Source organism: Lontra canadensis, unplaced genomic scaffold, assembly GCF_010015895.1.
Source record: "Lontra canadensis isolate GAN:19392208 unplaced genomic scaffold, GSC_riverotter_1.0 scaffold1, whole genome shotgun sequence".
NCBI classification, from domain to species: Eukaryota; Metazoa; Chordata; class Mammalia; order Carnivora; family Mustelidae; genus Lontra; species Lontra canadensis.
Window position 1 is genome coordinate 22,328,177 of NW_022630995.1, and position 25,204 is coordinate 22,353,380.

The 25,204-nt window shown below is 38.0% G+C and overlaps 1 protein-coding gene across 1 annotated transcript in view; it reads right to left on the minus strand.

Annotated features, from left to right (window-relative positions):
* The window catches only part of POLR2B (RNA polymerase II subunit B), a 45,330-nt gene that overhangs the window by 18,700 nt on the left and 1,426 nt on the right, over positions 1-25,204 (minus strand). Inside the window, exons 2-13 of the mRNA XM_032849657.1 lie at positions 20,538-20,610; positions 16,019-16,169; positions 13,406-13,518; positions 13,066-13,285; positions 12,333-12,491; positions 8,962-9,126; positions 6,007-6,203; positions 5,717-5,836; positions 4,400-4,586; positions 3,588-3,731; positions 3,208-3,347; positions 2,788-2,899 (exon numbers count right to left, since the gene is read on the minus strand). Coding sequence (XP_032705548.1) covers positions 2,788-2,899; positions 3,208-3,347; positions 3,588-3,731; positions 4,400-4,586; positions 5,717-5,836; positions 6,007-6,203; positions 8,962-9,126; positions 12,333-12,491; positions 13,066-13,285; positions 13,406-13,518; positions 16,019-16,169; positions 20,538-20,610 — 1,781 coding nt within the window. The remainder of the gene's footprint in view (positions 1-2,787; positions 2,900-3,207; positions 3,348-3,587; positions 3,732-4,399; positions 4,587-5,716; positions 5,837-6,006; positions 6,204-8,961; positions 9,127-12,332; positions 12,492-13,065; positions 13,286-13,405; positions 13,519-16,018; positions 16,170-20,537; positions 20,611-25,204) is intronic.

Consider the following 25,204-nt stretch of genomic DNA (forward strand, 5'->3'; position numbering starts at 1 on the left):
CAGAAAACATAAAAAAATAATTTGGGCAGGGGCACCTGGCTGGCTCAGTCAGAAGAGCATGCAGCTCTTGATCTTAGAATCATGACCATGTGGGGCATAGAGCTTAAGTTTAAAAAAAAGAAAAAAACAGGGGGAGAGGAATTTACAATTAAAAAAAAAAATTACTAAAAGCACTGCAGAATTTGAAGTACCAATTTACAAAGAAATAAGTCAAAAAGGAAACAAATAAGAATTTCCAATGAATTATCTCTACCTAATATATAATCTTGGAAATCAACTACAAAAATGAATTGACAGTGAGTTGGGAAATGGAAAAACAGACTGGTATTTCTCCAAGAAAAGTACTTAAAGAAAAGTAAAATCACATCTTGATACTTCTATTGAAGATTAAAGATTGGGTTTATTTAAGAAAGGAAAAGATTTGGATTACTGGCTTTAAAAAGAAGAGTAAATCATAAAAGCCTGATCAAAAACATCAAGGTCTAGGGCGTCTGGGTAGCTCAGTGGGTTAAGCATCTGCCTTTAGCTCAGGTCATGATCCCAGTGTCCTGGGAGCGAGCCCCATATCAGGCTCTCTGCTCAGCGGGGAGTCTCCTTCCTCCTCTCTCTCTGCCTGCCTCTCTGCCTACTTGTGTTCTCTGTCTGTCAAATAAATAAATAAATCCTTAAAAAAAAAAAAAATCAAGGTCTCCAAAACTAAGAAGTCGAAAGTCATTATAAAGGGAAAATGTTCTACATCCTTAGCCCACATCCTGTCCTTCAAAAACAATCTGAGGAGAAACACTATGTCTTTGAACAGAAACACCATCAGTGGCGCTGTCAATTCCTAGGAAAGATGTTGCTTTCAAACGTACTGCCTTGAATCCTTCGAAAATTCATAATAAAATACAGTTTTATTGTCTTAACAGGACAACATAAACTGTGAGCTACATCTCCTCAAAGCCCCAAAAGAAAAAGGTATATTTCAATAGGTCCAGAGAGGACTACTGACAGAACAGCCTAACAGGTCCAACAGAAGGCAGAAATTGGTAAAATAAGGACCTCTGGTAGTTAGAAAACATGAAGGAAAAGAAAAAGTGCCAGACTCCTTCAGGAAAAAATACACAATTCTCCCACTTACTTAGAGTCTCCCAAAATCACTCTCTAACAGGGGATTAAAGTGGTTAGTCCAAGGACACAGGGTTACCTTGTATGTTCAATAAACACTTAATGTCTACTATTTGTCAGGTTCCATGCTCACAGCTGAAAATACAAAGTCATATTAATACATGTTCCCTGCCCCTGGAGAGTTAATGATGTGGTGAGTGAGGCAGGTAAGTAAGTCAGAAGGTACTATCTGGGACAAGAACTCTGTCAAAAACATTTTAAGTTAAACACACTAGATACGGTCATAGAGATCTAATAAATCAGGGGGTCATGGAAGAGCCCACAGGCCAAATCTACTCTCACTTGCCATCTATTTTTATAAATAAATTGTTTTATTGCCTTATCTACTGCCTATGGCTACTTTTCACTACAACAGCAGAGGTGAATACACAACAGACAATATATGGTAAACAAAGCCTAATTTAGTATCCGGCCCTTTCCAGAAAACCTTTGCCAAGCTGTGATCTAATCAAACTTTGGGGAGGGGAGGTGTTCAGGTAAGTATCTTGAAGGAGATGAGAATTAATATAAGTTTTACAGAGTAAGTGAGATTTACCTGAAAAAAAAGTAGTAAGAACCTTTTCCCCTATTGCTCATTTTTTAGAAGAAATGGGGGACAGGGAACACAAATATTCGATCTCGAGGTTAAGGGAATGGGCCCATGGAAAGGTAAAGAGGCCTAAAACAGCATGAAGAATTTAATCTTACCCTAGAAAACACAGAAAAGCAAAAGGCGGCTCTTAGCAGAAAAGCATGGTATTACCAAAGTTCTCAACCATAAAAAAATAAAGCCAATTTTGGTTCTTAGGCTTTCTCTTAGTTCTGCCTGCTCTCAAGTGAAGCATGCTGTTCCTGCCTTCAAGCTATAAGTACTTGCGGTTCAAAACCCAGGATCTGCCTGCTAGAGGAAAGCCTAGAACAATCAAACTCTGTTCCCTGCTCAGCTACATAGAAAAGAGGTCAGCTACTGGCTTAAGTGTGTTACAGTTTCTCTCCAAACCCACTTTCACCTAGAAAGAACCCACAGTGTAGATTAAAGGAAATCAAAAGACCAAGCCATATCCCTTAATACAGTACACTAAAATCAAAAGTCCTATTTGGGGTAGTAATAAAGCCCATACAATATATATTAATGTTTAAAAAAAAAAAAAAACTATCCTAATCCCAAAGTACTTCAATATCTGCCTAAATACAGAAATCTTTAGAGATGTATCACATTTTAAGAATAAATCTCTGGGTGCCTGGTGGCTCAGTCAGCTGAGCATGCAACTCATGATCCCAGGGTCCTAGGATTGAGCCCTGCAACAGGCTTCCTGCTCAATGGGGAGCCTGCTTCTCCCTCTCCCTGCCGCTCTGCCTACTTATGCTCTGTCAAATAAATAATAAATAAAATCTTTCCAAAAAAAAGAAATCATGCACTCTTAATTAAAGACTCACTTCAGGGGCGCCTGGGTGGCTCAGTGGGTTAAAGCCTCTGCCTTCGGCTCAGGTCATGATCCCAGCGTCCTGGGATCGAGCCCCGCGTCGGGCTCTCTGCTCAGCGGGGAGCCTGCTTCTCCCCTCTCTCTCTGCCTGCCTCTCTGCCTACTTGTGATCTCTGTCAAATAAATAAAATCTTTAAAAAAAAAAAAAAAGACTCACTTCAGACACAATGATGTCCATCTGACGCCGCAATTTCCTTAGGGTGTTCATAAGTTGTTCAGGATCTTTATGTATTCCAACCCAGCAGCCATTAACAAAAATCTTGGTTGCACTAAAATGTGAAACCAAAAGCATTTTGCAGTTAGTAACTCTATACTAAGCAACAACCAAAGATTAACAATAGTTCCAAAAAAGAAATCACATCTGGGTGCCTGGCTGGCTCAGTTGGTTAAGCATACACCTTTGGCTCAAGTCATAATCCCAGGGTCCTGAGATTGAGCCCCACATCGGAAAAGCAGGGAGCCTGCTTCTCCCTCTCCCTCTATTGCTTCCCACTGCTCATGCTCGCTCCCTCTCTCTGTTAAATAAATAAATAAAATCTTCAAAGAAAAGAAGGAAGGAAATCACATCTATACATACTCGGCAATAGCTGCAGGAGAAATTTCTTCTAAATTTTCCATACTCCATTCTTCTAAAAATTCCAAAATTGGAGAGGGCTGAGATCCAACCGAAATATAAGCCATCAGAGCTAAATTCTTCACAAGTCCTACAGCATGGCCCTACAAATAAACAAAAAATAAATCATTCTGATTTAGCATGCCTATCAAAATTCTTTCCATAAACATTTTTCCTTCAATTTGATTTCAGGATTTACTCACACTTTCTAAAAACAAAATCATAAGTAAACATTAGTTCCAAAACCATACAACTTAATTAAATACTTACTTCTACAAGTAATTACATACCCTATGTAATTACTGGTAGAGTTTTTGTCCCAAATGTAAATTCTAATGTATTACCTCTGGGGTTTCAGCAGGACACACCATTCCCCACAACGTATTATGCAACTGTCTTGGTTTTGCTAGCTTGCCATCTCTACCAATAGGTGAATTTAAACGACGTAGATGAGAAAGAGTTGATGCAAAAGTCAGGCGGTTTAATACCTAGAAAACAATAGCAAATCTTTTAAGTTTGGACATTTCTGTTACTCAAACGATCACATTTTTGGGCAAATACTGGAATGAGGCAAAGTCACATTTTTACCTATAATCAATGGTCAAACTCTCCTAAACCCTCCTTTCTGCATCTTGCCCCTGAATAATATCATGCACCCCATAACTTAAGCGCCCCTTATAGCAGGGATGGCAAATATGTGATATACAGTTCTAACATACCACATAAATACTTTATGCTCGCCTCCAATCACCAGACTGTTAATTCCGTTAAGAGTTGGAGCCCCTAACCGCCAAACTGTTCACGGGTCAACACTGTACTGTACTTTGCATCAAAGGAAAGGAATACCCATTTATTCTCTGGGTTAGTGTCTAACATGGAGCTCCAGAAACATAAAGATTTCACTAACATGGAATGTCTTACCCCCAAGCAGCTACACTTATTTATTAACTATCTTGCTGCAAGCCAAAACCTTAATCTCTCTTAAGTAATCCTAACAGCTAATTCAAGAAAAATTTCATTCTCATAATTCAAAATCCCCCAATGCTACTATACCCGAGGGGGAAAAAAGCAAAGTAATTTATATTCAGTAAATGACAGGATCTATTAGTTGCACAACATTTTTCTATCAAACCTGTAGTCACAGGCAATGTCCTACCTGAGATACTCCAGCTCTGGCTTGATGAGCTTTCTTTTGGTCACCCCAGTTTCCCGTAGCTAAAGAGTATTTTAGGCCATCAGATATAATCCTTGTTTTAATTGCCAACTCCAAATTAAAATCCTTTCCTCGATCAATAAACTTCTGTGCATAGATCCGTACTTCTTTAAGCAAATTCTTAAACATACTGCCAAATAAAATGGCATCATTATAAATATGTAAAGGTCAATAACATGCATTCTCAATATGGACAATATCGCCCACAATGCGAAGGAAAATAGTTTGGGTAGAGGAAGGGAAGTGTAAGAATTTTTATTTATTCATTTAACAGACAGAGATCACAAGCAGGCAGAGAGGCAAGAAGAGAGAGGGGGAGGGAAGCAAGCTCCCCGCTAAGCAGAGAGCCTGACGTGGGGCTCGATCCCAGCCTGGGATCATGACCTGAGCCGAAGGCAGAGGCTTTAACCCACTGAGCCACCCAGACCCCCCGGAAAGGAAGTGTTATTACTCTTTTTATGTAAAAAGCACTGATGTACTTACAATACATAAACATACATAAGGGGAGCAACTAGGGGGAAGATGTCAAGAGGTTCCTTAGTGGGATGAAAACAAAAGGCTGAAAAACAAGAAATCTATGACACATTAAAAAACAGAATGCATAGGGGTGCCTGGGTGGCTCAGTTGGTTAAGTGTATGCCTTCAATCCAGGTCATCTCAGGGTCCTGGCATCAAGCCCCACATCTGTTTCTCCCTATCCCTCTGACCCTTCTCCCCGCAACCCCCTGCTCATGCATGTGCACACACTCTCTCTCTCAAAAAAATGTTTTAGAAAACAAAACAAAACAAAAAAACCAGGATGTAGCAACTTTTTTTTAAATTAAATTGTCTATTTTTTGTTTTTAAAAATAACTTCTCTAATTACAAAAGTGTTATATGTTCATTATAGGAAATATGAAAAACAAAGACATATGAAGGAAAAAAACTCACATTACACCAATATTGCTAATATTTTGATAGATTTCCCTCCAGCTTTTGTGTTTTTATAAAATGCAAAAGCACAACCAAAAATTCCAATATCATCAGTACTCAAAAAATCAAGACAAATGCCTTACAAAGCTACAAGAGGAATAAAGAGGAATAATAAACTGTTTTCATAAACTTGAAGTTCTCAGACATGAAGCAGAATAAAACGTGGACAAGTGGTAAAGAGAATGTAGCTAGCTTTAATGCCAAGACAGTTTAGTACGTCCGTTAGTGCAATGATCAATCTAAAGCGAAATCTCTCTACTTTAACCATATCATTCTAGCATTCCTTACCCTCGAAATAAGAACGCAAGCAGTGGCCCAGCAAGATCCAATCTTTTGTTTCCATAGTGATCCCTGTCATCCAATTCTCTTCTACCCAAGGCTGCTAAAAGCAACCTATGAACCATGTACCTTTAAAATAAAATTAAAAAGAAAGAAAAAGAAGTGAAAAACAAAACATACAGCTTTTGGCTTTTTAAAAAACTCGTATGTTAAAAACACATTTCTAACATTTTTAACACTAAGAAAAATTGTATCTCAACACTATCTTGGCAAAAATCTTAGAACAGTATTTAACTTACCCCAAGAAATAAGCTTTTTTGGTCTCACAAAAGTCACTGACACCAACATGAGGAAGCATTTCTTTTTGTAAGACCTCTTTTGCATATTTAATTCTTTTCTCTTTAGTGACACCAGGCTTTGCCCCTCTTGAACCAATGAAATTTAGTGCAACATTCTGTTCCTGGATGACAAAAGCTTCATCGAGAGAAGGTTTCACCTATCAGATAATTCAAATGAAAGTTATTTTCAAATTCATATTTTCACCTTAAAATAAGTCAAATGTAACTTAAACTTATAACATGTTAAGTACCCCTATGTAACTAACAGGATATACAAAAATTTTTTTTAAAAAACAAGGAATCATAGAATCGTAGAACTTGAATACACTTTAAGATCTAGAGATCTCTGACAAAATCCACTCATCAACACAGGCAATTATACTTCCTAAAAAAAAAAAAAAAAGTAATTCCATCATTTAAAAAAAAGTAGTAGTTTTTGGGGGCGCCTGGGTGGCTCAGTGGGTTAAGCCTCTGCCTTCGGCTCAGGTCATGATCCTAGGGTCCTGGGATCGAGCCCCGCATTGGGCTCTCTGCTCAGCGGGGAGCCTGCTTCCTCCTCTCTCTCTCTCTCTGCCTGCCTCTTTGTCTACCTGTGATCTCTCTCTGTCAAATAAATAAATAAAATCTTTAAAAAAAAAAAAAAAAGGTAGTAGTTTTTGGTTTTTACAATTTAATGAACAACGGCAAAACAAAAATCCCTTCTAAATATCTTAGACCAATTAGAAAAGTTTAATAGTCAAATTAAAATTTACTAAACTACAAATGAATAAATGTGCCAGATTGGTTTTAGCCTTGGTTTAAGAGGTTTTTAACCTATAAATAAAAGCCCTCTGTGTTTTGTAAAAGAGAATATTTCAAAGGCACATTGTTATAGGGACCTATATCCCATCCCTGCTGCTAAACAGCCGTGGCCCCTGATCAGTCATGTAATCTGTTTCCTTGTCTACAAAGTAATCAGTTATGATAATCTCTAAATTTCACCATTCTAAAATTACAATTTTACACAATGAGCATAAGGAATGAGAGGTACCACTGAGTAACTTTGGCACCTGTAAATACACTTTAATCTTATCACATATACTGAAATGCCTTTCTGGCCTTTGACTTCTTAGGTCTATTTATCACTGATTCTCAAGTTTAAACATCCAAATTCCAATCATGGAACCAAAGATCAGAAAAAGGTAACATAAACCATTCAAAGTGAGGCCACATAATGGTAAATGAAAGTGGTCTTTTTAAATTGTCAATGTTGTTGTGAAACTTCTGTTAAGGTTAATATGGATTCAGAAAAAGGGATAATGATAATATTTGCAGAAGAAAAAATTAAAGCACTTTTGCAAAGTGAATGCTTGACTCACAGACTCTAAAAATTGGCCCAAGCTTTGTAAGAGCTAAAGGAATAAGTAGTAACTTTCAAAAATAAATAAATAAATAACATACAGAAAATGAATCATCTCTTTCACTTTACTAAGAAAATTCTAGTTTGAATATGGTCCAAATCCAGTTTGAATCATGTTATCATGTTGAATATATGTTATCTTTTATCCAAAGGCAACATATATTTTCTTTTAAATATTTAAGTAGTTAACATATTTAAGCATTTAAAGAAAACAAAAACAAAACAAAAAAATATATGAACACTGTTAAAAGCTTAAAGTAAAATCTAACCAGAATTCAATTTTCTCATGGAACTGTGTCAGTGCTCTAATAACATATATTCACTCCAACAATTCACTTTGTGACCAATGTTTAGCCTCCATTTAACCTTATTTCTCAGTAGTCTTAAAAGACTGGACAATTCAGGACAACTTTAAAACTATCAACTACTGAGACAAGGATCATTAATAAAAAGCACTGACAAAGAAATGGATATTTACCTAGACTCAAAGAACCTTCCCACAAAAACAGTAACTTTATTGTAGAGGAACCTAAGAGGCTACTGTAGAGTTAATATTACAAATAATGGAACAAAATTCCATCACATGACTCCTGATGCAATGTCCTGGGAAGCACACAATATTGCTTCTATATTTTTCCTGGCAAAAAAGGGATAAATTGAATCTAATCATGAAGAAATACCAGAGAAGTCCAAATTGAGGCAAATTCTACAAAGTAACTGGTTTATTCTCTCCAAAAACTTCAATGTTATTAAACGCTGAGGGAAAAGACAACAAAACATTTTTTAAAGAGTCTGAAACAGACATAAAAATGACATCCAATGCACAATCCTCGATTGGATTCTGAACCAGGAAAAAAAAAAAAAACATTAAGGACATTATCTAGACAACTGGCAAAAATCTAAATAAGATCTATGGCTTAACAGTACTGAAGCCAAGTGAAAGGTTCTGATTTTACTAACTATATTATGAATATGTAATTAATGTCTTGGTTCTTAGGAAATTACACTATGAGGTATTTAGGAGTAAAAGGCACAATGCCTGAAAATCACTCTCAAATGATCTAGAAAAAAATAATGTGTGTATATAAAGAGAATGCTAAATCAAATGTAGCACAGCTAACAACTAGTGAATCTGGGTGAAGAGTATACAAGAGTTCTTTGCAACTTTTCTGTAAGTCTGACATTATCTCAAAATAAAAAAGAAGGCATCAACTATTCATTTTCCATTTTTACTAAATTGCACCAGCATTGTATGTTTTCATGATTTTCCTTACCAGGGTTTCTTCTTGATACGGTCCATGAACTCTGGCTGCCTCTAGTTTTTATGTCTATTTTACACAAAATTGTCAAGAAAGAAGCTGAAGCAAGGCTGCAGGCTTTCACTACACAGTAAATGGCATGGGATTTGTGAAAACTAAATTACTCTTCAGAGCATCTTTCTACTATGTTTTAAGATTAGCAACAGTAACATTAAACCTCTTGTAAAACACTGCAAATACATTTTGCTTTCACATTACCATTTCCATCATCTCTGGATCTTCAAAATCGTAAATAATATGCTCTAAAATATCTCTGTCAGACACAAAACCTAATGCTCTGAACACGATAATGATGGGAACTTCCTGCTTGATATATGGTAGGGTTGCCACAATGCGCTGACCAATAGCACTCTTTTTCGCACCCTAGAAAAATAAAACATCATTCAAATATCAGTACAAAGAGATCACAGCCATGTACAAACATCATGAGAATCATTTCATATACATGTTCATTGTATGTATTTCAAAGGAAGTATACCTTCATACTTAGGGTATACTTAGGAACATACTATGGCTCCTTTTGAAAACCAATGGAACAGGTTTACTAATTTTATAAATAGGCTAATCATGTAGGCATGAGAGAACTTCCATCCTCTACTATCTGCCTGCCAAGACTCTCTTAGAATTACCCAATACTGCACTTGAAATTGACATTTGTAGCCAACTGACTAGCTACAAAAGAAGATGATCACTGATCCTGCACCCTGTCCCCTGGCAAAAAAAAAAAAAAAAACAAACAAAAAAAACAAACCACACACACACACACACACACACACACACACACACAAAACAAAACGGACCACACAAAACTCTGGAAGAAATACATGAGAGGTAAAAATATATACACACATATGGACAAATATGGGAAAAAAGCTAAGCAACAAATGAAAAACAAATATTAACTCAGAGCTGGCCCGTAAAGTATCTCTCATTTGAATATTTCAAAATTAACAAAAAGCCTCTTTCCAAAAGTTTATCTTTTCCAGTTTCTCTTTAACTGCACACACATAGAAAAATAAAATGAAAGTTACTAACTTACACTTTCATACAAATAACTGGTTTCTCTCTTTTAATTATATTTCTTTCTTTAATATTAAGCTCTATCCTCTCTTGGCTTCATACCCCTACATTATCATGGTCCCTCTAATAACAATTTCTGTCTCTCCTCCTATTCAGGCCTTGGTCCTGAGACACCTTATCCCATCTTATGGGTCTTCAGTTAACCACTCTTCATGAACAATATCCAAACCTTCATCTTGTTCTTTTTCCTGTACCCTCAGCCCTCATATCTCCAAATACCATTTGGTTGTTTCTACTTCCATGTCAGTTATTCCATTCAATCTATTATTTGTTTCATCACAGATCTTTCTCAGAACAAGAACACAAGAAAAATTAAAAAAGATTTAGACAAAATCTTTTGTCTAAAAATGAACTCATTACATTCTAAAAATCAATTCTTAGGGCGCCTGGGTGGCTCAGTGGGTTAAAGCCTCTGCCTTCGACTCAGGTCATGATCCCAGGGTCCTGGGATTGAGCCCTGCATCGGGCTCTCTGCTCAGCAGGGAGCCTGCTTCCACCTCTCTCTCTCTCTCTGCCTGCCTTTCTGCCTACTTGTAATCTCTGCCTGTCAAATAAATAAGTAAATAAATCTTTAAAAAAAAAAAATCAATTCTCGAAAGTTTTCTTTTTATCCAGAACTTAGGGATAGAAACAGCAGAATCTTAATTGATTCATACTATAACAAACATATCAAACTTATCACTAAATCCAGATGATTATTTTAAGATTTGATTTTTAAATAATCTTCATACCCAATGTGGGACTCAAAACTACAACCCTGAGATCAAGAGCTATATGCTCTACCGACTGAACTAGTCAGATGCACCAGATGATTTTCCTTTCTCTGCCTCTAATTCATTTTGCCCATAGCTGCCACAATAACCTAATACACTGTTTTCGTTTCTTTGCTCTCCATGATCTAGGCCAATCCTTCTCAACAAAGAATGCATATCTGCAACACCTGAGATCTTTTCCAAATACTTTTTCCAAATACTTGGAAATACTTTTCCAAACACTTTTCAAATACTTCCAAATACTTGTGCTTGGGCCCCGTTCTACCTATATTTACAAGAAAAACCATTTTTTTTAAAGATTTTATTTATTTATTTGACAGAGAGAGAGAGATCACAAGTAGCCAAACAGGCAGGCAGAGAGAAAGGGGGAAGCAGGCTCCCTGCTGAGCAGAGAGCCCAATGCGGGGCTCGATCCCAGGATCCTGAGATCATGATCTGAGCTGAAGGCAGGAGCTTAACCCACTGAACTATCCAGGCGCCCCCCCCCCATTTTAATTCTTTAAAACACCTATTGTACATATGTGTTTAACTTCAGGTAGTTAAAATTCTCTATCTCCAAGTTCTTCACTTTTATAAGACTTAAAAAGGTGGCATTAGGCTCTGCAGAACTGTTGGCCAGCCACAAGAATAGAGACCTAAATGTCCATCAAAAGGGAAAAGGTTAAATAAATTATGCTACATCTACATATGGAATATAACGGCTACAAAATAATGATCAAGTGCTCAACCATGTTTTTAAAGCATACCAGCAAAGTCTAGTGTGTATCACATGCTCCCATTCGTATTTTTTGCATTAAGACTATTTCTGAACTGATTCATGAGAAATTATCAAAAGCAGCTGCCTCTGGGGAAAGGAATGGTCAAAGGAAGACTACTATTTATAGTGTATTCTTTTGGGGCACCTGGGTGGCTCAGTCAGTTAAGTTTGTCTGCCTTCAGCTCGATCCTGGGATCGAGTCCCACATCAGGCTCCCTGCTCCACCGGAAGCCTGCTTGTCCCTCTGCCTCTCTCTCTGTCTCTCATCAATAAATTTTTAAAACTCTTAAAAAAAAATTATAGTATACTTTTTCAACTTTTGAACTATTTTAATGTGCATGTATGACTTAATCAAAACAAAATACAAAGCTGTTATCTGAAATTAAACAGAGGCAATTACAACTACTTTCAAAGATAGTTTTAAAGATAAAAATCAAGAAATCTGAGTTACCTAACCAGCACATGACAAATATTCAAGAAAGCCTACCCATTTTTTTAATAAAGATTTTATTTACTGGGGCGCCCAGTTGGTGAAGCATCTCCCTTCAGCTCAGGTCATGATCCCCAGGTTCCTGGGATCAAGCCCTGCATCAGGCTCTCTGCTCAGCGGGGAGCCTGCTTCCCTCCCCCTCTCTCTGCCTGCCTCTCAGCCAACTTGTGAACTCTGTCAAATAAATAAAATCTTAAAAAAAAAAAAAAAAAAAAAAAAAAGATGACTGCAGCCTTATGAGAGATGCTCAGCCAGGGGACCCAGCAAAGCCGCGCCCAGGTTCTAGATTCACAGAAACTGTGAGATGATAAATGTTGGTACTGGAGTAATTTGCTACTAGCAATAAGTAAATAATACAACACCTACCTTAACACTGACAAAAGCTCTTTTGACTAAGAATGCAATCTGATAAATTCTAAGACTAGACAAAAAGAAATAAAGCCAAACAATATCATATTCCAGTCCATACCTGTCCTCCTCTTGCCAGCATGCTAACCCAAATAGTACTGGTGGGCCGGGATGAATTCTCCAAACATGATCTACACTCTCCTGTGTAGGCATATTTAGAATCCTTTTTGGCAAACACATAGACTGTGTTTGTTGCCATTTTCTCTTGAGCAATCAGAACCTATATGGACAACAAAAAAGTTATGCCATAAATCCCACAAGTCTTTGAAGTAGAAAAAGAAGAGCAAAATCTGCATCTTAACCTGATCCATGGGCTCACTGAAATATCAATTCTTGAACTTTACAAACTCCATTTTACATAAATGCTTCACAGAAACATATAAGCTCAAACACCACCAAATTTCTAGTGTTTATAACATATAGCTAAATAAAGTTCTGGTTTATGTAAGTTGTCACGCCCTAAATAATTCCACTACCACCTCCAGGTTATTCTGTATATAAATTTACTTTTTAATTTGAACTTTCACAACTTAAATCTTAATTATATACTGTAATTTTCCTTAAAAAATGCTTATTATGGGACACCTGGGTGGCTCAGTTGGTTAAGTCGCTGCCTTCGGCTCAGGTCATGATCCCAGGGTCTTAGGATGGAGTCCCGCATCAGGCTCCTTACTCAGCAGGGAGCCTGCTTCTCCCTCTGCCTGCCACTCTGCCTGCTTGTGTGTGCTCTCTCTCTCTGACAAATAAATAAAATCTTAAAAAATAATAATAAAAATAAAAAATACTTATTATACCTTTTCTGATCCATTAATAATGAAATATCCACCAGGATCCAAGGGGCATTCATTTAACTCACAAAGATCACGATCTGTTAAGCCATTCAAGAGGCAGTAAGTTGAACGCAACATAATTGGAATTTTTCCTATAAAAGTTTTCTGATGCTGAGTTTGAAGTTGTTCTTCACCTTCCTTAATGACTGTTTTTGTTATATCAACATAAAGTGGAGCAGAATACCTTTAGAAACAAAGATCACAATTATGTAATAGTAAGATATTTGCTAAACTCTCAATTGAACTGGTTAAAATTACATTTTCTGAATTGTATTTCAATACCAACTGTTGGAAAAAGTCTTACGTGAGATTTCTTAATCTGGCCTCATTTGGCATCATTGGTGAAGGAGCACCATCTCTTTCCCAATGGGTAGGTTTGGAGAGGTAAATTTGTTCAAACTTCAGCAAGTATCTTGGCTAAAAGGAAACCAAAAACATGAAAAGGATAACTTTTTTCCATAAGATTCCATTTTAATCAACATTAGCATTTTTCACTAGACGCACCTCTAGAAACTGCTGAAATTAACTCACTTTACTACTACAGAGACTCTCCAAAGCCAATATCCATATTCCATAGATGTCAAGTTGAATACTTAATGGCTTTCTTAAGGCAAAAGACAAACAGTCTTAAAATATCCCAAGTAAATAAAGACTACGCACATAGCTCATATGCTCTGTGTTTATACCAAATAGTTAAAGGATTTGTGTAAATAATCTATTTAACTTTATGTGCCCTCTCCTTGGTTAAGGTCAGAAGAACAAAGTTACCAGAAAAGAAAAGATAAATTCAGATAATCAGGACACTAAACACCAAAAAAAATTAACCTACCTCTTCAACATTCAAAAAAATCCTAATTACTCTATAAAGGACTGAGAACTTCCAACTTCCAACCCTGACTATAGCTCACCCACCCCAAAAGGGAAAAAAAGTTTTCAATTAGTATCTATTTGTTCCCCAATAAAACAAGATCCATGAGAACTTTCCAGAAATAAATGGATGTGGGTTTCTCTCTAAACCAAATCTTAGACAAAGAGACAACGGGGGTGCCTAAGTAGCTCAGCTGGTTGAGTGACTGCCTTTGGCTCAGGTCATGATCCCTGACTTCCAGGATCGAGTCCCGCATCGGGCTCCCAGCTCCTTGGGGAGTCTGCTTCTCCCTCAGACCTTCTCCTCTCTCACGCTCTCTCTCACTCATTCTCTCTCAAATAAATAAATAAAATCTTAAAAAAAAAAAAAAAGAGAGAGACAATGGGACTAAACAGACCACTAATGGTATTTAACACCCAAGTTCCCCAAAGTGGAGTAAAGGGCAATGAGAACTGGTGGTAATAATGAACCAAAGGGAAGTCATTCCTCTACTCCTTATTTCTACCATCACCCCAGTCTAGAACACTATTATCTTAAGCCTAGGCTAGTCAAAGGTCTCTGTATGTCTCCAGCCTCTTCCCACTCCCAACTAAAATTTACTTCCAAAGTAACCTTTCTAAAGTAATGCTTTATGCACATTGCTTGACAATCTTTCAACAATTCCTAATGACATCCAAAGACTGTGACAATCTCTTTCCATCTTAACATCCACTAACACCTATCAAAGACAGATCAATGGGCACCTGGGTGGCTCAGTGGGTTAAGCCTCTGCCTTCAGCTCAGGTCATGATCTTGGGGTCCTGGGATCAAGCCCTGCATCGGGCCCTCTGCTCAGCAAGGAGCCTGCTTCCCACCCCCCCGCCCACCTGCCTCTCTGCCTACTTGTGACCTCTGCCAAATAAATAAATAAATAATCTTAAAAAAAAAAAAAAGAGAGAGAGAGAAAAGAAAAGAAAAGGACAGATCAAGACAAAAATCGTATACTGACTGTTGTGGTAATTCCATTCCCAAGTCAAATAACACCAAGTATTTTCTTGCTGAACCCCTTAAGTATCTTCTCTCTACTAAGACAGTCCTACCCTGCCCTTCATGGTCAGCTTAAGTCTCCCCCCATTTTTTCCACCAAGTTCTGATACTCCAATTTCAGACCTCTTCCTCGATTATATTTAATAGTACTGGCACTTTGAGTCTGTTACATTGTTTTCTCTTTTGTTTTGCAAATACCAGGAAGAAAAAAGGCTTAACCATAAAAAAATTTTTTTTTTTAAATGCCCATTTTCCAGCACAATGCCAGAAAGGCCAATTATTTTTGTTCTTAACAGCAAAAGTCTATGTAGCATCTCCAACCAGAATGAGAAGAACAGATCACCCCTCAGGAGATTAGCTACAAAAAAGGACTGAACTGGGGCTCTCCCTGACTCCCCTGACTCACTTTGTTTTTCAGTTTCGCCATCTCTCTTCTCCTCAAAAACTAGGGACAGACTTGGGCTATATATTTACAATTATTCATTTAAATTATAAAATTATAAATTATATTATAAAATTATATCCTTGCTATGATTTTAATAATGCTAATAACAAAGACTATGAGGAACTTAGAAAACCGAGAATAGCTGGTACATTTGGGTGATTTTCTCTTATTATCTCTTATTTTGTTATAATAATGTATTTCTTATAAAATAAGAGGGAAAGTCCTTCAAATACATTTTCTTTTATGATTCCTTACTGTGAAAGAAAAAAGGGGGTCTTTCTGAAGCAATATGATTATTTATGTCTTGCTTCTCCTAGTAGATCATATTTCTTTAAGTTCCCTCTCCCCAACTATTAAATCCCTACTATCTGAATAAGGATTAGGTTTCCGATTACTTGCAAAAATGTATCTCTTCATTAGTAAGAATAAATTAGGAACTGATAAAAGATGCTGTAAATACCCTGCTAAAAACACCAACTTTCTTTTCTTTTACTTTTAGACCAGGTAAGAGGAGGACTGAAATTTCAAAACAAAACTCTCCTTTCACATACGTTACTTTAATAGAATATTCGTCTTACCGGTTCTTCAACTTCTCCACTAGCGTGCTGAGCTTCAGCTTGTAGGTCTATAGGTGGAGCATCTTCCACAATTCTTTGAACAGACATCTGAATAAACTCATCAAAAGAATCCAGCTGTTGTCTGACCAAGCCCTTCTCATCAAAATAGGAACTGGGAAAATATTAAGAGTTTATAACCAGTTATAAGTCAGTGATTTCTCTAGCATATTTCCTCCTTCTAATTAAATTCAACAAATAATCAATCATTAAATACCAGCCCATCATTACACAGATATGATGAGTTATCCAAAACCAGGGTGAGACCAGGAATACTTTCTTTGTAGAACTTGTTAGGCTTCAGGTAACACGACTTATACTTATGGGTAAAATAATTAAAGCACAACAAAAGAACTATAAGGAAGTGCTAATATAAATGTCCTTTATAGATAAGTTTTACCCAACCTCTTTAAGTTATTTATTTATTTATTTATTCATTCATTCATTTATTTGATTTCTACGGCCCACGTGGGGCTCACACTCATGACCCCAAGATCAAAAGCTATACACTCCTCTGACTGAGCGAGCCAGGCGCCCTTCATCCAACCCCTTTGAAACATTTTTTTCAAACTAAAGAAAATGTGGATACTTGAGTGGCACAGTTAGTTAAGCATCTGACTCTTCATTTCAACTTGGGTTGTGATCTCAAGGTGATAGGATCAAGCCCCATGTGGGCCTCTGCACTCAGTGAGAAGTCTGCTTACAATTCTCTCTCCCTTTGCCCCTCCCCATGTGTTCACTTGATCTCTCTAAAGGAAGTAAGTCTTAAACTAAAGAAAATGTGTAGTCAAAGATAAAAGAACCCTAATTTGAGTAAGTGGGAAGATGATACCCATGACCAAAATATGGAAGATAGAAAAACTTCAATTTTAGGTTTAATATTAGCTCTAATTTGTATATGTTAAAGGTGAGATGAGAGTAAGTCATTCACGTGAAAATACTCAGCAAATGACTGATGATAAAAAATGAAGTATGGCTGGGGCGACTGGGTGGCTCAGTGGGTTAAGCCTCTGCCTTCAGCTCAGGTCATGATAGCAGGCTCCTGGGATCAAGCCCCAAGTCGGGCTCTCTGCTCAGTGGGGAGCCTGCTTTCCCCTCTCTCTCTGCCTGCCTCTCTGCCTGCTTGTGAGCTCTCTGTGTCAAATAAATAAATAAAATCTGGAAAAAAAAATGAAATATGGGTAACAGATGAGAGTTACCAGTAGATACAGAAATCACAATGAAGCCCTAAAGAAGAATGAAGAATCTAAAAGAGAGATACATGAGGGGCGCCTGGGTGGCTCAGTGGGTTAAAGCCTCTGCCTTCGGCTCGGGTCATGATCCCAGGGTCTTGGGATCGAGCCCCATATCGGGCTCTCTGCTCGGCGGGGAGCCTGCTTCCTCCTCTCTCTCTGCCTGCCTCTCTGCCTACTTGTGATCTCTGTCAAATAAATAAATAAAATCTTTAAAAAAAAAAAAAAAAAGAGAGATACATGATTTACAAGGAAGAGACACTTATTCACATGAGGGAAAGAAGAATATATATAACAAATGTACAAGATGTGAGTACAAGAGCAATCTCACTCCTCACCACCAACAAGGAACAGCTGTATACCTGGGCTTCAGCAAAACTAAGGCTCTGAGATCCACCACAACCCTAAGGACTGGATTATCTCTCTGGCCCTCTGGAGATTATCTCTCTGGCCCTCTGGCACACCCCTGTGTCTCAATTCCTTCACCTTGTAACCCTTGCCATATTGTACCTGTGACACTTTCTTAGCTCCTGCTCCCCTTTCCCTGGCCACTACCCTTATGCTCAAATCAATTTTCTAAGGCAATATGCACAGCCCAACTAATCACCAGTCTTCCATTCTGGCATCACCAGGTCACTTCACGGGTCACCAACAGGCCATTAACTGGCTTTGAGTCAAGATCTCACCCTGATTCAATCAATCATAGACATCAATATTAGAAGTTAGGTCCTGGGCGCCTGGGTGGCTCAGTGGGTTAAGCCGCTGCCTTCGGCTCAGGTCATGATCTCAGGGTCCTGGGATCGAGTCCCGCATCGGGCTCTCTGCTCAACAGGGAGCCTGCTTCCCTTCCTCTCTCTCTGCCTGCCTCTCTGCCTACTTGTGATCTCTGTCTGTCAAATAAATAAATAAAATCTTTAAAAAAAAAAAAAAAAAGAAGTTAGGTCCTATGGCAAAGAACAGCACACAATCATCCTTACATAAGGTACAGCCTAAAGAATGGATAGGGCACTTTCCTTCAGTATAGACTGTGAGCTAACAGGAAAGAAATTTCTCACAACCACTTGGGTCCACCACTGATATGTAAGAAACACATGGAAAAAGGCACTGTCTGTAATTAAAGTAACAATAGTTTTTATAGACAATTAACAATGAAAAAACCTTCACAAAACTATGGATAAGATTCATTCCCCCAGGAAGACTTCCCAAGATCATTATAATACTGCTTCATTAGACTGTTATCCCTGGGGAGCCTGGTGGCTCAGTCAGTTAAGCACCCAACTCCTGATTTCAGCTCAGGTCATGATCTCAATGTATTGGGATCGAGCTCCATGTGGGGCTCCATGCTCAGCAAGAAGTCTGCTTCTCTCCTTCTCCCTCTGCCCTTCCCCCTGCTCACAAGTGTGGGCACACACGCGCACTCTCTTGAATAAATAAATCTTAAAAAAAAAAAAAAAGTTGCCCTTTACATACCTAAACTACATAAATATCTCATTTTATAACTATCTGGATTATTTTACCAGAAGTCATCTTACTGAAGTCCCTGGTAATATTAAGTAACATCATAATCACACTGCTTGGGAAAAAAATCATTTGATATTAAAAAGTGAAAAAAAACAAAGCATCAGCTCACAATAAACAAAGCACCTACAGTCATTTAAAATATAAAAATCAAGTATTTTGTAACAAATGCTAAATGGGTTAACTATTCATAATAGTTTACCTTGAACAACCAATCACATATGCTGAAAACAATTCTTTTTTAAGATCAAAATATTCTTTCTCCCTGGATATTGTAGAATATAGGCACACCCACAGAATATCTACCTAGTTATTTTTTCCTAGTCAGATGCCTCTTGGTGTCTAATACTCAAAGATCATAGAAGATACAAATGTCTTAATATAAAGTTTTTAGGGCACCTGGATGGCTCAGTCGGTTAAGAGGCTGCCTTCGGCTCCGTTCATGATCCCAGGGTCCTGGGATCGAGGCCCACATCAGGCTCCCTGCTCCACGGAGAGCCTGCTTGTCCCTCTCCTACTGCCTGCCACTCTGCCTACTTGTGCTCTCTATCTCTGTCAAATAAATAAATAAAATCTTAAAAAAAAGAAATACAAAGTTTTTATAGCCCATGTTTAGTAGTAAAAATATACACTTACATTCCAAAATCTCAATACATTTTTAATAAAACAAGGTTCAAAAAGGTTCAGTTTTACTCCAAATACAACTGGTACAATGTTGGAAGCATATATTCTTTGAAAAGGAAGAAACTGTCAACAAAGAGGATGTGCATCTTGGAGATGAAGGGGCTCAAAGAGGTATCATCATGTTACTATACACACAGCAACTGTGGTAGCATTTTATATCCTAATACAGCAGGATGTTACTTCAATACTTAAAAGTTGTTTTTCTTACCTACATGTAAGGTTTCTGAGTTTTGTTACATTTTAATTACACATAGAACTGGATGGGAATTTGGGCTGAAATACAACCTAATGTAACTTTATCCATTTAAAATAATAAGAAAACCAAAAAATCAAATTAACACCAGTAATGGAAAAAAACAGCATCACGTGCCTCCTGACAGACTGTCACTGCTGCCAAAAGCAATCATTTGAATCTAATTACGAGGAAACATCAGAAAAACCCAAACTGAGGGGCATTCTAAAAAGCAACTGGCCTGGATTCTTCAAAAATTCCTAGGTCAAAACAAAAAAAAAAAAGGAAGACTGAGGGACTGTTCTAAATTACAGCCGATAAAAAGTAGGTCATGAAAACTAAGTGCAGTATATAATTCTAGGTTAGATCTAGGATCAGGGAAAAAAACGTATCTTGCTATGAACAACATTAGTGGGACAACTGGCAAAATCTGGGTAAGATCTGTAGATTAAATTATTGTACTAATATCAATTTTCTGATTTTGATGACTTACGATTATGTAAAAGAATATTCTTAGTCTGTAACTTACTCTCAAATATCTCAGAAAAAAAATATGCAGAGAAAGGGAAAGGCAAAGAAAATATGTAAAGTTAACTAACATCTAGGGAACCCGAGTGAAATGTATATATGAATTCTTTGTGTAACTTTACTTAAGTCTGAAATACTTTACAAGTTCAAGTTAAATATATAAATAGAGAAACCAGCTCCCATGTAGCATATTCATATAAACATCTAATTTTTAAGAACAGAATAAGCAGGAAATCCCTTTATAGGTTATTGTGCTTTAAGGCTTATTAAGTTTGGTCTCAAAAGTTACCTGATTACAATCCAGCATGCTTCTTGCCACAAGTCTGGGGTGATTTCATCATCATCTTCATCATATTGCATATCTGCAAAAACCAAAAATATTATACCCGTGTGCAATAAAATGCTAGTTGTTAACATCTCACTCCTATGATTTGAAGTAGCAGAAACATATTTACTCTGTTAAATAAAAAGCAATTCTTTCACCCCACTTTTCTGAACTTTCAGTTAATTATTACTAATATATTACAAGAGACATAGGCACACATCCAAGTATACAAAGGTCTATATCACATAGACATTTTCCCAGTATACATTACAAGGGTTCAGTGTAAGTTATATGAGTTCGTTAATATCCCATCTTCTCCGGAAAGTCCATGTAATTCTCATTAATAGCTAACTATAATGATAACTAGGAGCAAGCATACAGTCCTCTGATCAATAAGCTCCTCAGAGACTGGAGTGAAAGATTAGGGTAAGGGTGTAAAGCCAGAGAAGGGTTCCAATAGTTGGGCAATACCTTAAGGTACAGTGGTTTATTACAGCAAGATTTCATAAAGGTAAAGGTATGACAGACCTATTTCCCAAAGATGGCCACAACTGTATCTGCCATTTCACATGCTCTTTCATAATGTCACTTGATATGCCTACCATCAAGATATAGGGATTTAGGGGTGCCTGGGTGGCCCGTTATTAAGCGTCTGCCTTCGGCTCAGGTCATGATCCCAGGGTCCTGAGATCAAACCCCACACTGGCCTCCCTGCTCCACAGGGAGCCTGCTTCTCCCTCTCCCACTTCCCCTTCTTGTGTTACCTCTCTTGCTGTGTCTCTGTCAAAAAAAAATAAATAAAATCTTTGGGGGAAAAAAAAAAGATATGGGGTGGGGGGGGGTCTATGTTTCCTCCTGGTAAATCTGGGTGGGTTTTTGGCACTGCTGTAACCAAAAGAAAGCAGCTGAAGCCACATTACATGACTTAAAAAGCTAGGTAAGAAAAGGCAATGCAATTCCACCTTGTTTACTGAAACACATGCTTCTGGAGCTCTGAGTGGCCATTAGTTAAGTCCTACTACTCTAAGGCTTGTATAGCACAAGGAAGCCCAAACCATACAGAAAGAACACACAGATGCTCCTATCAATCCTGGTCCTTGAGTCCTGCGAAGCCAGGTGCCAGACACGTGAGTAATAAACACTCTAGTTCATAAAGGCCCTAGTCGTCAAAACCCAACCTTTGAGTCTTTGCACTGAACCACTGACATCATGGAGCAAACAAGTCATTCCTACTACACTCTATCCAAATTCCTGACCCACCGAATTCATGAACACATTCATTTTTAAGCAGCCAAATTTCAGGATAGTTATGCAGCAACAGTAATTTGAACAACAGGGGATTTAAAAAATCAAGAGTGCACTGGTCCTCTGCTATTGGTCTCAACATCTTATCTAAAAGACAAGTGTGTTGTATTTTTGTTTTTATATTCTAACTTATATAGCCTGTAAAACTTAAGGGCTTCCAATTCGAAATTTAATACATGTTCAAAGCAAATTATTCAATAAATGCTTTTTTTTTTTTTAAAGATTTTATTTATTTGACAGAGAGAGATCACAAGTAGGCAGAGAGGCAAGCAGAGAGAAAGAGAGAGAGAGAGAGAGAGAGAGAGAGAGGAGAGGAAGCAGTCTCCCTGCCCAGCAGAGAACCCGATGCGGGACTGGATCCCAGGACCCTGAGATCATGACCCGAGCTGAAGGCAGAGGCTTAACCCACTGAGCCACCCAGGCAGCCCCTTTAATAAATGCTTCTTGAACAGATTGAAATTACTGATCCTGACATGTGGCTGGGAGTGAGTAAGAAAGACAAAGCTACCCAAAATAGCTCTGGGATATCTAGCTTTGATGACAGATTAGAGATTACTATCACAGCCACAACGAGAAGCAAGAAGGTGAGAAGGTGAGAGAAATGAGGGGGTAGCTTTAGGTAAACTTGTGAATCATTTATCCCTTTAAATGCCTGCAGTAAACAACTCGATGTAAATATAAAGCTCAAAGAAGGGATCTAAATTCCAAATGGCTGAGAAACATTAGCAAGTCGTTGGTAGAACACAGAGAGCTTCCACAGAGAAGGAAGACTGAAGGCAGGATATTAAGGAATACCTCTATTACAGTCATGTGGAAAAAAATGAATCCACAAAGGAGACTCATTCACTCAGCCATGCCCACTCAGCAAATACTTGTTGAATGTATTTACTATATCCCAGACATTGGAGACACAACCTTCAACAAGATAAGAGATAGCTGTATCCTCAGGGAGATTATCACCTACTAGAGGGATGCAAACAAGATGAAATCAATTAAAAGGAAGAACAAAGTGAATGGACAGTTCTAACCAAGACCTGAGAGGTTAGGGTAGACTTCCCCAACGCAGAGCTGGGCAGAGACCTCAAGGATAAATAAACAGAAGTAAACCAGGCAAAAGGAAAGGGTGAAGAAGTGAGGGGCAGAGAGTCTTTCAAAAAGAAAAAACAATTTGCACAAAAGACTTCAAAATGAAAGCTACTCAAGGAATGTAAGAAGGCTAATGCGGGGCACCTGGGTGGCTCAGTGGGTTAAGCCGCTGCCTTCGGCTCAGGTCATGATCTCAGGGTCCTGGGATCGAGCCCCGCATCGGGCTCTCTGCTCAGCAGGGAGTCTGCTTCCTCCTCTCTCTCTGCCTGCCTCTCTGCCTACTTGTAATTTCTGTCTGTCAAATAAATAAATAAAATCTTTAAAAAAAAAAAAAGAAAGAAAGAAGGCTAATGCAGCTGAAGCATGGAGTGTAAGTGGTAAAAGAGACTGGTCTTTACCAATAGAGCTTTGAGGAACCATTCTAAGATTTTAACAAGGGTTTGGCTAGATCAGATTTTCATTTCTGAAAGATCACTGTGGCCACAGTATGGATGGTGAATGGAAACGCCAAGAAACCTGGAGCACACAAACCAGTTGAGAATCTGGAGAAGTAATCTAGATAAGAGACGGTGGTGGCCCCAACTAGAAATTATGGCAGAGGGGACCAGACCAGATCTGACATATTTAAAAGACAGAACCCTCAGAACTTTGTGGCTCATTAGATAATGGGGGCAGAAGAGAGGAATCAAGAATGATGCCCAGGCTTCTGGCTTCAACAACACAAGAGGGGGATAGCACTCACTGAGACAGAGAACACAGGACAAAACAGGTTAGGAAGGCTGATGAGTAATGGAAAATAGCTCAGTCTGGGCAGTGCCAACTTTGAGTAACTTAGAGCACATCTATGTGAGTTGTGCAGTGGCAGTTAGATATGTAAGACACCTGAACTGGATATATAAATTCGAAGTCATCCACATATAAATGGTACCTAAAGCCATGGAGATGGAATCCTCCAGAAATAATACGAATAGAAGAGAACAAGAAGGAATGTCAGGTAAGAAGAATTACGTGAGAGTTATGTGGCAGAAGGAAGGAATGAGTTTCCAAGAGGAAGCCATCAACAATGCTGAATACCATGGGGTCTGGATAAGCTTTGAAATAATGTCCCTCTAATTTATCAAATGAGAGGTCATTGACATCCTTATTAAGAGCTGTTTTAATGTACTGGCTGGAGCACAATTAGATTGGAATAGGTTGAGGAGAAACTGGAAAATAGGAATTGGAAACAACAAAGAGCCTATTTCTTTTAAGAAGCGTGGCTGTGAATGAATGGAGAAAGGCTAAATATTGGAAGAAAAAGTAAACAAAGAGTTTAACAACAACGAAGAGTTTAACTTGTGTGTGTGGTTTTTTGTTTTTTGTGGGTTTTTTTTTTTTTAAGTACAAGAGATCTAATATTTCACATAGAAAAAGAAGCCAGGTGAAAAGAAGTGTCTGAAAAACTGATAAAGGTATATCCAAAAAAGCTATCAAAATGGAGCAGCTGGGTGGCTCAGTCAGCTTAAACATCTGCCTTCAGCTCAGGTCATGATCTTGGGGTCCTGGGATGGAGCCCATGTTTCACTCCCTGCTCAGCAGGGATTCCGCTTCTCCCTCTCCCTCCCAATTCATGCTTGTGCTCCCTCAAATAAATAAATAAAACCTTAAAAAAAAAAAAAAAAAAAAAAGAGGGGCACCTGGATGGCTCAGTTGGTTAAGCACCAACGTTCAACTCAGGTCACAATTCCAGGGTCCTGGAATGAACCCCCAAGTCAGGCTCCCTGCTAAAGCCTGCTTTTTCCTCTCCTCCCCACTTATGCAGTCTCTCAAATAAATAAATAAATACTAAAAAAAAAAGATATCAAAGGACACGGGCAGGAATGGACTACAGACTCAATGCTGGAACAGACCTGATAAATGAAATAACTTTAACTATCTTCCCATAGGATTATTATACATTGCTAATGAGAACATATTGGGGCACATGGGTGGCTCATTCGGTGTCTGCCTGCCTTCACCTCAGGTCATGATGAGGAGTCCTGGGATGGAGCCTCATGTCAGGCTTCCTGCTCAAGGGGAGCCAGCTTCTCCCTCTCCTCCCCAATTGTGCTCTATGACTCTAATAAATAAATAAAATCTTCAAAAAAAAGAATATAAACTAGTATAATCTCTATAAAGGTCACTTGGTACCATCTGCAAAATGTTAAACATGTATATCCTTTGAGCTGACAATTCTAAATCGAGGAATTTCTCCTAAAGAT